The 15,809-nt window shown below is 37.8% G+C and overlaps 1 protein-coding gene across 2 annotated transcripts in view; it reads left to right on the forward strand.

Annotated features, from left to right (window-relative positions):
• SAK (polo like kinase SAK) overlaps window positions 1-15,381 on the forward strand; it is a 93,597-nt gene extending 78,216 nt beyond the window's left edge. For both annotated transcript variants that reach the window (XM_083134009.1, XM_083134010.1), the window contains exons 12-15: window positions 7,246-7,379; window positions 8,136-8,321; window positions 13,265-13,438; window positions 14,879-15,381. In XM_083134009.1, coding sequence (XP_082990135.1) covers window positions 7,246-7,379; window positions 8,136-8,321; window positions 13,265-13,438; window positions 14,879-15,109 — 725 coding nt within the window. In that variant the 3' untranslated portion in view covers window positions 15,110-15,381. The remainder of the gene's footprint in view (window positions 1-7,245; window positions 7,380-8,135; window positions 8,322-13,264; window positions 13,439-14,878) is intronic.
• Window positions 15,382-15,809: the final 428 nt, after the last annotated feature.

Here is a 15,809-nt window from a genome sequence, read left to right on the forward strand (position 1 = left end):
GATCGTAGTGGTACAACCATGTTTCATCCATGGTTAATATTCATGACAGAAATTGGTCGGCATTGCGTTCAAAATTAGCAATGACTTCCCTTGATGTCCTCACTCTTTCACGCTTTTGATCTGCTGACAGATTTTTGGGAACACATTTTGCCGAGAGCTTGCGCATGTTCAAGTCATTATGAATTATGGTACCAACGCGTTCCCGAGAAATGCCCATAATCTCTGCCACACGTTTTGCTGAGATTCTGCGATTTTCAAGAATGAGGTCATGAATTTCATCCACGATTTTGGGGACAGTCACTGTTTTTGATCTTCCTGCACGTGGAGCATCATCTGTTGAAAAATCGTCACGTTTAAACTGTGCCACCCACTTCTTCACCACTGCATATGATGGAGGAGAGTCCCGTAGTGTTCCACTGATTTCCTCATGAATTTGCTTCGGCGACTTTCCTTGGTGGAACAAAAATTTGATGACAGCTCTGATCTCGATGTTTGTGAAATTCGCTGGCTGGGCACACACGATCACTTCAGGGGCCTGAAAAGCACAATAACAATTTCGTTATTAATATGAAAATTTGCATGTGTACATAACAAGATATGTTCTTTAAAACTGTAAAGTTTCATCATTCCACGTGCACTCCTTCTGGGTTGGGCTACGAACTTTTCAGCACCCCCTCGTATATTGAAACAGCCAAGAAGATATGCTGAAAAGTATATACAAATATATGCATACTGCTAACGCATCCGCTGATTGATAAGCATTGATTAGAGATCGTACAGCAACCACATGCATTGCAAAGCATGTAAAGAGTATCATAAAATTAATATAACGCTAGCCATAAACACAGTACTTGCCTTTAAAATACGTTCACCCCGGATTGGAAAAGTCACGCTATCTTAACCACCGACGAAACTATCGGAAGGTATGATGTTCTTCCACAATTAATGCATAAACAATGGCATACACACAACACCAAAAATCTACAATAATACAATTAAAAATGTTAAATACCGGGTCATTTTCATTCACGCAGCATATGCTTCACGCTTGCTATAGTTTGCCGGACTGATGCCGAACCACGTGTGGATTTGGCCAGATTTCCCATCATGCTATGCAGCGCTGACGTCACATTGAATATCATCCATTGTCACGTCAATTTGAATATCATCCATTGTCATAGACTGATTAAATTGGTTTTGTTTTCTTTCGTAAAGACAGGGCTTTTAGCAGAGGTAAAATTTATACATGGTGCCTCCTAATAACACTGGACAACAAATTTTAACTTTTTTCATGCTTCGGAAATGAAAATTACATTTCCTTATGGAATTGAGGGTGCTGAATACGAAAATAATAATAAAAATGATGAATTGGTTCGAGTTTAAGTGTAATCGAAATAAATATGTGTTATGTGGTGTTAATAGGAAATTAACACGTGTACAAAGTGGAAGTTATAAAAACATTATTTACATGGATATTGCAAATAGTGCCTCTTTGCCTGTCGCTTGTATTGTGGTTCTGGAATATCTCTGGCGATTGTCCAACAATAATCAGCAAGCATAGACTTGCTCCAGTGGCCCTGATATTGTTTCTCCATTGACGATATAACTTGGTGGAAATGTTCTCCATGTTCATCGCTACCCTTCCCAGGAAATGGGAAGAAGTTTATGTGGGAGTGTAACATATGTATTTTTAGTGACATATGACACCCCATTGCTTGGTAGAAGATATTAGGTGCTCCACTAGTTCCTTATAATTCTGAGTTCCCAAAAAAATTGTCACCACGTTTCGGAAAGAGTCCCATGCAATCTTCTCCTTATCTTCTAATAGTGCATGAAATTCAGGATCATTGAGGAGTTCTCGAGTCTGAGGGCCAATAAATATTCCGTGGCTGATTTTAGTTTCACTAATTCGTGGAAATTTACGCAGTATATACTTGAATGCATCACTGGTTTGGTTCATACCTTTAATGAAGATCTTGATTAAACCTTGTTTAATATGTAAAGGAGGAAGTTAAACCCTGCTGGGAGCTATCAAAAGAACATGTTGAACGTTCTTTGTTTATGGCTCCAAAGATTTACGGAGTGGCCAGTCTTTCCTTAAGTAGTGGGAAGCCTTATCACGGCTATCCCACTCACATAAAAAGCAGCAGTATTTTGTGAAGCCGAGCTGCAGGCCAAGAAGTATGGCTAGAACTTTGAAGTCGCCACAAATATTCCAATTGTATTCATTACAATTTATGGCTTTCAGCAGTTTTTCCATGTTGGCATATGTCTCCTTCAAGTGCGCTGCATAACCGATTGGGATTGATGGCAACACATTTCCATTGTTCACTAACACAGCTTTCAGACTTAGTTTTGATGCATCTATGAACAGCCGCCATTCATCGGGATTATGTTCTATGTTAAGTTTACTCGTAAGACCAGTCACATTTTTACAACATACTATGTCACCTTCCACTGAAAAATACTCTTCCAGGGGTTTCTGACGTGTCCAAAACACGGATACTTTAACATCTTCAGCAAGAGCTCCCCACTGCTTGAGTCTGGATGCCAGTAGTTCTGCGCCACTTTTTGACAACCCCAGGTCCCTCACAAGGTCATTTAATTCATGTTGAGTGATCAGATGGCGATTAGATGATGATATGTATTCTGTGAAGTCAGGATCGATGGATGACGAGGAATCTGCAACAGGATTTGGCATTCCTGCATCGAGTTTGGCTGCCTCTTGGTCTTTGTCGGATGAATCACTGGAGTACGATGCAGGAGGTTGTGGAACAAGTTGTTCTTCCGAATGTGGCACAGGACAAATAGCTGAAGGAATATTGGGATAAGTGATAGTCCCCATTTTTTTTTGGATAGCCCTTTAATTGGAGGAACCATGCAAAAATACCAGTTTGAAGTATGATCTGTGGGTTCTCTCCATATCATTGGAACTGCAAACGGGATGCATGGTCTTTTTCCATGTAGCCAGTTACGCAAGTTTGTCGAACACGTATTACAACAAATGTGGGACCTCTTGTCCATATCTCCCACTTTACAACCAAAGTACAAGTGGTAGGCTTTCTTTATGATTGGCGTGAAATTTATTTTTTGATCGACAAATGTTATTTCACTGCAAACATAACAAAAATTGTCTGCACTGTTAACACATTTACGCGACATGTTCCTGGTCAGTAGAGTCATATAACGATAAAAAGAAATAACACCACACACTCATCCAATATCTCACCACAACAACACACTTACACGACAAGTTTCTGGTCAGTACAGTCATAAAATGATAAAAAAATACACCACAAACATACACAAAATTTCGCCACGACCATGTCTGGGAGTTCAAATTGTAACTACGTAGGAACACATAACAACATGTTTCCCCTGGCAAAATCTTCAATACAAACTGAAGCGTGATGTGGTTGATGATTCTCGATCAGCGATCACGTGCTACAGATAAGGATAGTGATAAAGCTAACCGTCAAACAATGTATATTTATTGAAATAAGGAGACAGCCGCTCTTGTCACAAACCCTTATTTTGCGCGCCGAAGCACATCCGGCGAAATTGTATTTCTTCGAAACTCGAACCAATCTTCAAAAACTAATATCATATTCGTTATCAGCACCCTCAAATTAGTAAGAATTGGTTACTTTTATCTCCGAAGCATTTTCATTGTTGACCAGTGTAATTAGTGTTAAGGAAGATGGAACAATACAACCAAGTGAATGGAAAAAAAATAGTATGTAGTGATGGTACATTCCTACAACCATGCAAAGTTTTGGTGAAATGAGATTGATACTTCTGGAGTGAAAAAATATCAACATTATATAAAGTGGCAGTGTTGCCAGCTTCGTGATATCCGTAATTTTGCTTCTAGCCTCGGCTCTATGGGCGCTGGATGGTCCAAATTTGGAGTGAAGCACAACGAAAGATCACTCTATGAAGATATGTATTGTTCATGCTGCAACTTTGGGGGGGGGGGGGGAACTGAAATTACGGTGTTTGGAAATTTTTAGTAATTTCGGAAAATTTCGAACTTTGGACCTTTGCCCCTGCTTCCCTTCTGAAACCTAAATTGTCGAATGTTACTTAAAATGTTGCTTTTTGCTAATTCTTACATTTTCCATTTAAATATTTCAGTGGTTGATGCAGTGGTTGAGCAGTGCACTTGCAGAAAGAAAATGCACACAATGTTTGGTATGATCGCTGCTTTTTTCAGAATCATTCACATGCTAAAAATAAGGTCAATGTTCAGTAATTCATATATCTGCGATTTTGTTTCCATAAAAAAAAGAAAAGGTACTGTAACTTCTCTGTCTTCGACAATCGTATTATCTTTAAATATTATGGTAATAACGAAGGAAGAGCAACTTTTCCCCACCTGCAAGCCACTGTTGACTCCCCCTCCCTTTCTTCAGCTTGTAACGTTTACAGCAGGCTGGCAAGTTGGCGCCAGTGACTTGTCTGATAGCTTGATAGATTTCAATTTCCGATCTGCATCAGACAGATAGGACTTGGCCAACACTATGCAAAGAATGAAAGCAAGATTGTTTAGCATAGGCCAATCTGGTTCAGGGGTGCATTGTCCATCGTTTGCCCTCCGATGCAAGCGACAAAAATAGAAGTCCAAGTCAAGAGCCTGGTCCCATGGTTGCAGCTGATAAGAAAACCTGTATGGCATATGTTATCATCATGGAAATCTTCAACTCCAAGAGCAACATTCTTTCGAGCAAGCACAGCTAAAAATATATAACTGAAGTCTTCTCCTTGTTGGGACTAAAATAGCTGAACGTATAACTGGAAAAATCATATATCTGAAAATCATATAACTGAAATATGATAGTACGTAGCCTTACGGAAATTGGCAGGAACCGCCAGAAAAAAATGTTCTAACAAGAAAAGCATACTATCGCAAAACATGTAATTGCAATTTCACTGTATCAGTATTGGAAAGTATCAGTTGAAATTAAACTGCCAGTGTCAGGTGTCTTGCAGAGTCTGCAAAAATCCACACGACACTGTCAGAGTGCTTCATTATTTTTGCAATCACATTTTGTAAACCATTGATTTTGTGGTTTAACTGAGTACCTCATGCAAAAATATGAACATTTCAAAGGAAAGCTCTGGTAGATTGATATGCTGCACTTCAAATGAAAAAGTTTTATCTTAATAGTAATAAATATTTGGAACTGTTTTGAATTGTTACAATGTTGAAATATTGATGTCCATGGGAATCTGTAAGAGTATTGGCATTGGCATTATTATTTTATTATTATTTATTGGTTCAGTACAGGATACATTTCCCAATTATGTTGAACATAATACGTATACTGTACATAGAAAGTAAGAAAATAAAATCTAAAGTGAACATCTATATGCACAATATTTACACTAATTTACACTACTTATTTAATTTATTGTGTGTTATCCCTTGGTAAGAGTAACATTTGGTGGACGAGAGCATCTCGTACATGGATAACCTCTCCTAATGAGCACTTTCAGACACGCACTTTTCAAATTTGGCACAAAGTACAAAATGATTCATAGCTCGAAAACTAGTTGTGGTAGAGAGATGAATTTTTTTATGGCATAGCTTTTGGAGGAGTTGAAATTTATACATTGTATCTCCCAATAATGGAAGTTAATGGAAGAAGAAGAAAATTGATTCTTTTTTTAAAAAAAAAAATATTTGGCATGCATTACTAGGCAAAAGTGAATAAAAAAATGTACATAGCAGTGGTACATTTCTACAACCATGCAAAGTTTCATTGAAAATGGTTGATACCCAGAGTACAGAACAATATAGAAGCCAACTTACAGGAAGAAAATCCAAAATTTCACTTCCACCATCAGCCCTATGGACACTGTATCACCACACTGTGCAGAAAGCCCATATGCTGAACAACAGATTTATTTCACAAAATGAAAAAAGCAAACATAGTACACAAATACTGCAGCTTTACGAGTACCTACAACCAACCCACTTCGAAACACGGATTGCACACAAACATCGTGCACTGCTCACAGTCTGTACAGCAAGTGTCCGACGTGAATCACTCGACCCCACCGGTCAGCTGTTGCCACTTGGCAGTGTAATGTCCATCTCCCAATTTCGGAAAAAAAAATTATGCAAAATTTTAGAGAACTGTAATTTTCTAGAAATTTTGAAAATTTAGCATTGGCTGCTGGACTCCCAGTTGTCGCATGCTGTGAGTGAACAAGTTCTTTTGTTTTCATTATTACATGTAAAATTAAAATATATCAACAAAAAGTGTTGGTTTAAGAGTAATAGGCCATTTATAAATATTATCCTACAATGTTGTTAGGGGAAAATCAACATTTTCGAACTGTGTTTGTTAATAATAGTAATGATAAATATATTTTTTTGTGATTCAAATATGTCATAACTTCATATCGCTGGCTGAATGCTAAGTTGTCATATGTCCATGACTTTGCAGAAGAGCTGGTTACTATAAGATTTGGGCAAACTTTTTATTATTGTTGATAATTCACACCACTCGACATCCGGGTATGTTGCTCTGGAACGTGATGCATTAACATGTAAGGAACAGGATAAAGTCATCAACTCATCTTCGAGTGGAGATTTGATAAAACAGCATTCAGCCAGCCTGTGAAATGTATACAAATAAACAAAATAGACAAAAGTGAAATATCATGTGTAGTTTGAAGAAATGACACAGTAACTGCTGCCTCGTGGAGATAGTAAACACAGCTACCACTCATCCGTTAAAGGTTAATAACACTATACTGTGTCTGGCATACATTTTGCATGATGCTCAATAAGTTGAGACACACATTTGTGAGATAAATAAAAAAGTAAAATATTGTTACAAAAACAAACGGAATACTTTTATGGTGAATAAAATCATGTAAAATTTTCTTGCTAATAGGCATATTCATGATCATTGTCTGTGTGATAGTTTATTCCCACTGCTTTTAAGAAAGTAAATATTTTGGCCCATGTATTGCCACAGAAAAATTCAGTGTGATTTTGCATAACTCTCAGAATTATGAAATGAGGAAACTATTGTATCTGCAAATAAATTGCACATTTTGTGTTTGAGTTATTTCACATCATTTTGTGAAAAAATGCACGCTCACCTTTTGAAATTACCTAAAATGAACATTATGATGGTCATGTACTTCACATTTCCATCAAGAACAAAATATGCATATCCATATGAACAATTCATATGACCAATGTAATTTATTTTTCTTTTCTTTAAGGGGGAAAAATAACAAAATCAACAGATGCTATCAAGATAATAGAATCTGGAGGCAATTCTCATGTCCTCCAATCTATGGACAAAGTGAATTTTCTACACAGCAGTGCACAGATAATGTGGGACCACTTTCATCAGGTATTCCAATCTATATTTTGCAGCTCGTGCAGATATTGAGTGAGTTTAAAGACTGCATGTGTATGTGTGTGATGTAGAGTGCTGGAGTTGTAGAAGAGTAGTTAAAAATGACATTTTAAAATTTCAGTCACATTTAATCCTTGCTTGAGTTACAATTTCCATACCTTTTCAATAGAATCTATTCCAGTTTGGATTAGAATTCTATAGTAAATTGATATAAAAGTGGCCAATTTCTGCAGGCAAGTATACTTGGGCGATATTTGTGGAAATTGTGGTGAGCCCAGATTGGCTTGTTAGTACGTTTGTTTGAATATTAATATGTAATACCAAAGCTGTGTGTTTGTTCCTGTTAAAACCAAAATTTCATGTAACCTTTCAATAATTAGGGTATCTTCTGCATGGAAGGGAGGGAGTGAGTGTGCTTTAGTCAAATAACTTACAATGCAGGAGAAATTTTATAACTTTTGTTGAATATTTTGTTTCATTGGAAGCACAAAATGTAAACTATAAATATGCAAATATAAAAAAAAAAATATAAGATCCAAAAATGTAGAACTAAGGCCCCATCATAGTTCAGTTTAGGCTAATATTAATATTAATTTGTAAGATTGTACATTTTGTACCAGGAGAAATTGATGATGGTTTGGAATATAATTTGCACTTTCACCCCTACAAGTGTAAACCACAGTAATTGTATTTATCTGTTGTTTTGTAGTTGTCCATCATCACACCTGCAATTTTGTTGTTTAATTTCAGTGCTATCAGCATTGCCTGCAGTTGGAAAGTGTTCTGTCCAAAATGTCAGAGCAGAGAAGTGGTTCGTGCTTTCCAATCATTGTAGGAAGAAGACCATCTTCTGGCGAAAAAATTGTCCCGACTCCCTTCCAGAACAAGGAGAATATTTTGCCTGCAGACAAATCTTCCATGGGAAGTTCACCAGTGGTAAGCTTTCAGTAAACTGCGAGGGATAATATAAAACTTATCACACGAAGTCACCAAATGTATGTGCTTACAACTAGGTGTTGAACACAGTCTTGAATATCATCTTGTTGAAACTTGAGGAAATCTACAGGGTGTATCAGAAGTCCCTTACTACCCTTGTAAAATCTGCAGTGATGTATTTTCATGGAATTTGATATGGGCGATACATAATAGGCCTAAGGGGACACCTTTTGGAGTATGTCACGCGGACGGCCATCTTGAATTCAACATTTTTATTTAAAATGATAGGTGGGTCACATGACCATAGGCTAGAATTTTGTCAGGACAAATCTGAAATCAGATTTTATGTAACGTAATTTGGTGAAATGTTATTGCCAACTGAAAGTGATGTTTACCTGTTACAGAATGTGCTCTTCATGTTCACATGTTGTCCGTGTTGGGCAATGCACGTGTGCAGATGCTTCTCCCAATGTCTGTGGACACCGAGCAAGGTATCTGGTGAAATTTGCTCAAAGGCAGCCATGATATGTTGTTCCAGATGACGAAGATCACGAATTTTCACACCATACACCATAGCCTTAACGTGTCCCCGAAGGTAGAAGTCCATTGGCGTTAGGTCTGGAAATCGGGCAGGCCATTCAACGGGCCCACGTCGACCAATCCATGCCCCAGGAAATTGTTCACCCAGGTACTGACGCACCTGGATGCCATAATGTTGAAAAAACCTGGGAAATGTACCATCTTCCAACATCAGAGCTGGCAGTATCTGTTCCTGTAGCATTCCGAATTTAAATTTCCTTGAATGAAAAAAGGAACGATTATCCATGTTCCCCATATGCCTGCCCATACCATAATCTTCCCTGCACCAGTCATTTTGGAGGGATCTGTCCATGCGGGGTTGTCAGGCGACCAATAGCACATGTTTTGCCTATTCACCTCCCCATTTACGTAGCCGTTCACTTCATTGGAATGGAGTATCTGCATAGCGACGTTTGGATTTAGCCGATAGCCCACTCGCAAAACTGCATGTGGCGATCTGGATCGTCCTCGGAGAGGTGTTACTGCATTTGGACCTTATACGGATGCTACTTGTACCTCTGTACCACTCGGTACACTATATATGTGCTTCCCTGCAGTGACGTCGAGACGGAGGCCAACACTGCCGTAGCTTGTGCTTCATCCGTGACTGTCCACGGTCGTCCACTAAGCCGTCTGTCCAAGACCGTGCCCGTCTCCTCGAATTCGGTTAATAACAGTGCCACTGCAACATGTGACACAGGGTGACGTTCTGGATGACGCAGGTTGAAATCGGCAACCACTGCACGGGCACTTTTCCCACCCCACAGTTTGACGATCTGGATGCATTCCTCAGTTGTTAACAGCATGGTTCCAGCACCTGCAACAAACAGGTAAACATCACTTTCAGTTGCCAATAACTTTTCACCAAATGAAGTTACATGAAATCTGATTAGCCCAACCCTGTGGCCGAGTCGTTAGCACATCGCGCTGCGATGCCAAGGGTCCCGGGTTCGAATCCCGGTCGGGCTTGGTTGTTTGTGAATGTCCATTCATCAATTTCATCATTTCATCACTCATCCCCATCTTCGCAAATTAGCCAAGAGGCACAAAACGCGAAGTAAAATAAACTAAATCAAATCAAATGAAATCTGATTACAGATTTGACATCCTGGCAAAATTCTAGCCTATGGTCATGTTCACATGACCCACCTATCATTTTTAATAAAAATGTTGAATTCAATATGGCGGAACCAAGATGTCGGCCATCCACGTGACGCACTGCAAAAGGTGTCCCCCTAGGTCTATTATGTATCGCCCATATCAAATTCCATGAAAATACATCACTTCGGATTTTATAAGGGGTGGTAAGGGACTTCTAATACACCCTGTACATGACTCACTGGTGTTGCCAACCCCTTTAAAGGATACGTAGGGACCTTCATATTAGCATAACACTATTGTTTAGTAAGAACGACGCTCAGTAGTAATGCTGCCAGTAAAAAAATGACTGGAAGATGGAGGGTGACTGGGGATTCACATTTAGTGCTCAGTCGGACACTTTTGGGTTGTAATTACCCCCATTGACTTCCAAGGGGATTGCTACAACCAAAAAGTGTCTGTGGTTATACATCTAAATGTTTGGGCTATAAAAGCATTTATCGTATTTACATATGCAAAATAATCTAACACAGTTATTTTTGGTGACGTTTCGTCCTGGTTTCCTAGAACTTTTTCCAAGCTTACACCAAGATATATACACAGCACACAATCTCACATGGCTAGTCACTCCACACTTTTAAGGAATGAATAACTTGTGTCCTTATTTTCTCCTAGGCAAACTGGTATTTCCACTTTGCAGATGTCATAGCTGGCTGTTTCTCCTCCTTCTGGTGGCAATGACCTTTCCTTTCTCCTTTAACTGGTCTGGCAAGTTGAAATCTTCCATTTTTGTGAAGAAAATTTAAGGTGGCTCTGGAAACGTCGTAGATAGAATGAGAACCACTAAAAATAACTGTATTAGATCATTTTGCATCTATAAAAAGTGGTTATGTGAGCCTTTAAGAACAATATTGTGTTTTCATGTGTTTAACATGCACTCTGGTTTCTGAAAAAGAAAATCAACAAAAACATCACCTTAGACTATTTTAGTATCCCAACGCTTTCACTTCCTTGTTTATTTTGTAGTAAAACAATGTGAAATCAGTGTGGGAAACGGAGAGAGTTACACTGCTGTTTTCAATGTGTAAGTTCTGAGGTATGTACAGGAAAACAGCAACAGGGCTGCCGCAATTTTGAACGAAATTTTATTGTTTATGATGATTTCCTGCAAACATTGGGCATAATTTGTATTTATGCGTGTAGATATGTAGGTGTTATATGGAGTGACCAAGCGTCGGTAGCATTGGTTTGTGACAGTTTTTAAAAATATTTTTGAGGAAATTATTTTCCATTCTTTTCTGCAGGAGGTGCACGCTTGAATTCTGCCAGATTGGCGCTGCTTTTCTCTGTGTCACAAAATGTTCCGATACAAAGTGAAAAATCATGTAAAACAGTCATTTCACTTTTGTATTGATTTTTAAAAATTATTGATAAAGGATCTCAATCGGCTAATTAGAATTTGAGCCTGTTGATATGTAAGTGTTATACACGGTGACATAGTGAAATGATGCATGGTTTCATGATGGCTGTCCGTGTATAACATACACTATAGTTTTTGGGAGCAAATATTTGAAAAAAGTGCATGTTATACATGCGTAAATAGTCCAGTATTTATCTAGTTTTTCTTGTTTGCTGAGGGGAATGGCTTTCTCCCCCTGTCACTTTCCCTGGCTCCAGGGTTATATACCCAGTACATATTTCAAGAAATTCGAGTCTTGCTATGTAGGCTAGAAGGTTACCAGGGATCGCCATTTCCTTCGTGTGGGGAATCTGAGTCCTCTATTACACTCCCAAATGACTGCTCGCAGCACAGCCTGTTGCCACATTTGCTCACTTGCACCAAAATCCGTGACGACAATGCCCCGCAGACGACACAGAAGGTTTTGGTGGAAGCCGTGCTAGGTTAAACCTTTTGACCTATAGGTTGAGTCTCAATTAGCCTATTTGTGCAGGAAGTGAACAAACAAACTTATGCTTTGTGCCAGTGTAATTATCATAATGATTTAATATATATTAACATCTGTTGCATTTATACTTCTTTCTTTTTGCATACAAATATTTTAACTGTCTCTTAACAATTATGGATTTACATATGCATTGTTAAAACTTGTATACCAATATTGTTAGCAATTAGCAAATGTTTCATGAGATGCTTTGAAATACATATTATGCACTATCCCTGCAAGTTTGGTTTTTAATTTTTAATTTATTTATTTTAACTAAAGTCCGCTCGGCCAAAGAATGGACTTGAGGAAACCCAGACTTTCTGCCTCCAGTTCAAGGGGGGAAAAGCAGTGTTGCTACCGGTTACTACACGCCTGATTTTTTCCAGTCGTACACACCTCTTTCTGTCAACACCCCCCCCCCCCCCTTCGCTTGCATTTCAGGGAGAGGCAGGAAATCGAAGACCCATTCGTTTGCTACACGGTGGCAACCATTACGCTTCGCCGTGCTTGGCTTTGATGAGGGTGCCACCTGTTTCGAAAACAACCCAAAATAAAAAAATTGGCAATGCAGAATATCACAAGAATTCCCCCTCACCATGGCAACTGAACAAAGCCGATTGGTTCAACGGTTCATGTGACTCTCCATGGCTTTTGGCAGAAAAGACAAAAATAGAATTTCCAAGTCCGTTCCTAAGCTGGAACCACTGTATGTCAAGTAGATTAATTTATGTATGTTGCATTTAACATACACAGGAGATGCTCAGTGTGTCTTGCCAGAGCCAAGAGATTGGAGTCCTGATGGAACCTCTCAGTATCACAACATTTCAAAGACAACAAAATCTGTTCCATCATTTATGATGAAGCCAACTTTCAGGTTGAAATGACAAGCATCATTTGGAAACAAACCTTGAGAAAATAAATGCAGCCTTTTGTACCAAAGCAACATGAAAACTGCATGTGTTGCTTTTTGCTTACGTGTCAGTTGGACTGGGACATTTTCCCAAAACGTTGCCTTGGTTTGTTGGTCACAAAGGCATTATCATTATGAGCCCAGGTCCAACACCTGGTTGCAGACCTAGTTTGCACTTGCGACTGAGATTTTGTTTGCTGAACAGTATTACATTTTAGTCCATACTTGAGCAGGAATTTTTGATACAGTGCCTCCTTCAAAATTTTAATAAAAAGAGTGGCCGAGTGAATCTTGTTTCAGTGCTCTCAAATGCATGCAACTTTTGTTGATGCTCACCCTTCAACCTTGCGTACGTTGTCATTACCCAGATGCAATAAAAATTGTTTAATTATTTGACCTTTTTTCAACAGTTGGAAGCATATGATGGGTCCGTCAGAAGCATAAGGACTGCCTTGAAGACCCACAATGCCAAGCACCCTTCTGACTTTGGTAGATCAGTGCGCTCCTCTTCTGCCGACAGAGCAAAAAGGGAGAATAGCCAAGTGAGAATAGCGTCAGTTCCTGGAATCGGAATAGCAATGCAGGTATGAAGTGTTAGGTTTCTTTTTGTAACTATTATTTTATAAATACAGGTTCTTCCTTCAATATATTGTGTATTTGGGGAAAGGAAAAGGGGGGGGGGGAAATCCTGGAAAATCAAATGTGTTCTTTGTTTTCCTTTTTTGTCAGGTTTTGGGAGGGAACATAAATTGCATATTTCTCTTGAATCAATATCAATGTGTGTATTTATTGTGAAGCATTGCAATAATTCAGTAACTTCTAGATGGGAGATATTCCATATAAAAATATTTTTACTTCCACATGCTCTTGTTTACTTTACACTGCTGTTTTATAAATGAAAGAAAAATTATACTCCTTACAGATTAGGATTGCACTTGATTACAACATTATATCTCAAAATTTCAAATTTGAAACTCTTGTTTTCGGCAAGAATATTTTTGTACTGTGAAAAAACTAGCTGTACTTCACAAAATACAATGGAACAACATTTTAAGGCAACTGAAGGTATCTGACACATCAAGTTCAAGATTATTTGGGGAGTTCAGAGCACAAATGGTGTAACTACATTTAAAACAGTTTTTAGAAAAAGCCCATTTAGTACTATGTTTAGGTGTTGGGAGCACAAACATACTGGTGCCTGTGAGCAAGAATTTGAAACTTAGAAAATATGCTTGCTTCTAGCTTAGAAATAACTTAGAAAATATGCTTGCTTCTATCTTAGAAATGTTGATAGTTCACAGTTCTAAGTTATACATATAACTCCATTTCCATGAAAAGTGGAGTTACTTCACTTGTGCTCTGAATCCCTCATTTATAGACTGTCCATTGTTGTCATTTCTCTCTCACAGAGAAGAGTTGTTGAGTTTTCCCAGGAGGACAATGAAAGAAATCTTATTTCCTTGTTTTGTAACAGAAAGGGGATAATAAACAGCAGTGAGGGAAGGAAATGTGAACTTCTTTTATTAAGAAGACATTATGCCCAACGCATAGGCGTAACATACAATTTTAGTAATGATTTTTGGCTCTAAAATATGCAAAAAATTTATATACATGATTCATTTGCATATGCAAAATACATAACTATCTGGACCCTAGTAATTAGCATTTTGAAGCACAACAGAATGGTCTAGAAATGTATTCTAAATTTGCATGGAAAACTGAGGGAATTTATTTTGCCAAAATGAGTGAGGACATGACTTTTTTCTAGGGATTGGACCGATTAATCGGTACTGTATTGGTATTGGCTGATATAGGCATATCGGTGTATTGGTAAAATTACCGATTATTTTACCAATGCGATATATCGAAAAATATCTGATAATTTAGTGCAAAATTCTGCCATTTTTTGTAATTTTTATAGATAATCTCCATGCCCTACTTTCTAAAAAAGTAAATGTCTAGATTCTAAATATGCAATTTCTTTTGCACTGCAGTCACCTTGCTCACTGTAATCTCTTTTCCAGCTGTCCAATGGAGACGTCCAAGTGAAATATGAAGATGGCTCATGTCTTACAGTGAAATCGACATTGATGGAAGCAAGATTTGTTGACCCAATGGGTGATGCTGTAACGTACAAGAAGGATGGTCTCCTTCCTACCGTTATACGGCAGCATCTGTCGCAGATGCCAAAAGTTATAAAGCACTTAATGGAAGCACAAGAAAGGTTTAAACCAAAGACTCGAAGTGTTAGGTGATAGTTAGCATATTAGGTGTACAGTGGTGTGGTGTATGTGTGCAATTACTGGCAATAACTGTATAGGGTATTGTCAGGTTATTTGTTTCAAGTTAACAACTTGGAGGTAAGTACATATTTATGTGTAAATGTATGATTTATTTTACTTTTAAAATGTGAATACTATTATTAGAATTGCATTTGAACTTAAGGGAATATAATTTGATGACATTCATGACTTCACTAATGATCTCATGTTTTTTTTAAATACAGACTGTTTCATGGAACACAATATTTTGTACTTTAAAATAATTGTATCATTACAATACTATAGAAAAATAGTAAGATTATAGATTATATTTATTTTTATATCTATATGTGAATTATAGATTTTCTTATATATCAATTAGGTTTTAATAAAATATGCCATGTTTATACACACTGATTGTTCATCATATGTTTTTTTAAAAAAGTTGGGTGCTGACTATGAAAAGGAAAGGCAATAGCAGTAAAAATTTTAAAAATTCACCCACATCCTCAGGACCACATTATGCAGGTTGAAATAATTATCATCTACGGATCAATACTTCTCAAGTGAATGATGTTGCTACATTAGCATGCAATGTTAGTTGGGCATTACCCATTCCCTAGTGCTACCCCTAGAACAGCGGAAAAGAGTCATTTTCACCCCTCATAAAATATATGTTAAAAAGTTACAAATT

This window comes from Lepisma saccharinum, chromosome 13, assembly GCF_977018435.1.
Source record: "Lepisma saccharinum chromosome 13, izLepSacc3.1, whole genome shotgun sequence".
NCBI lineage: Eukaryota > Metazoa > Arthropoda > Insecta > Zygentoma > Lepismatidae > Lepisma > Lepisma saccharinum.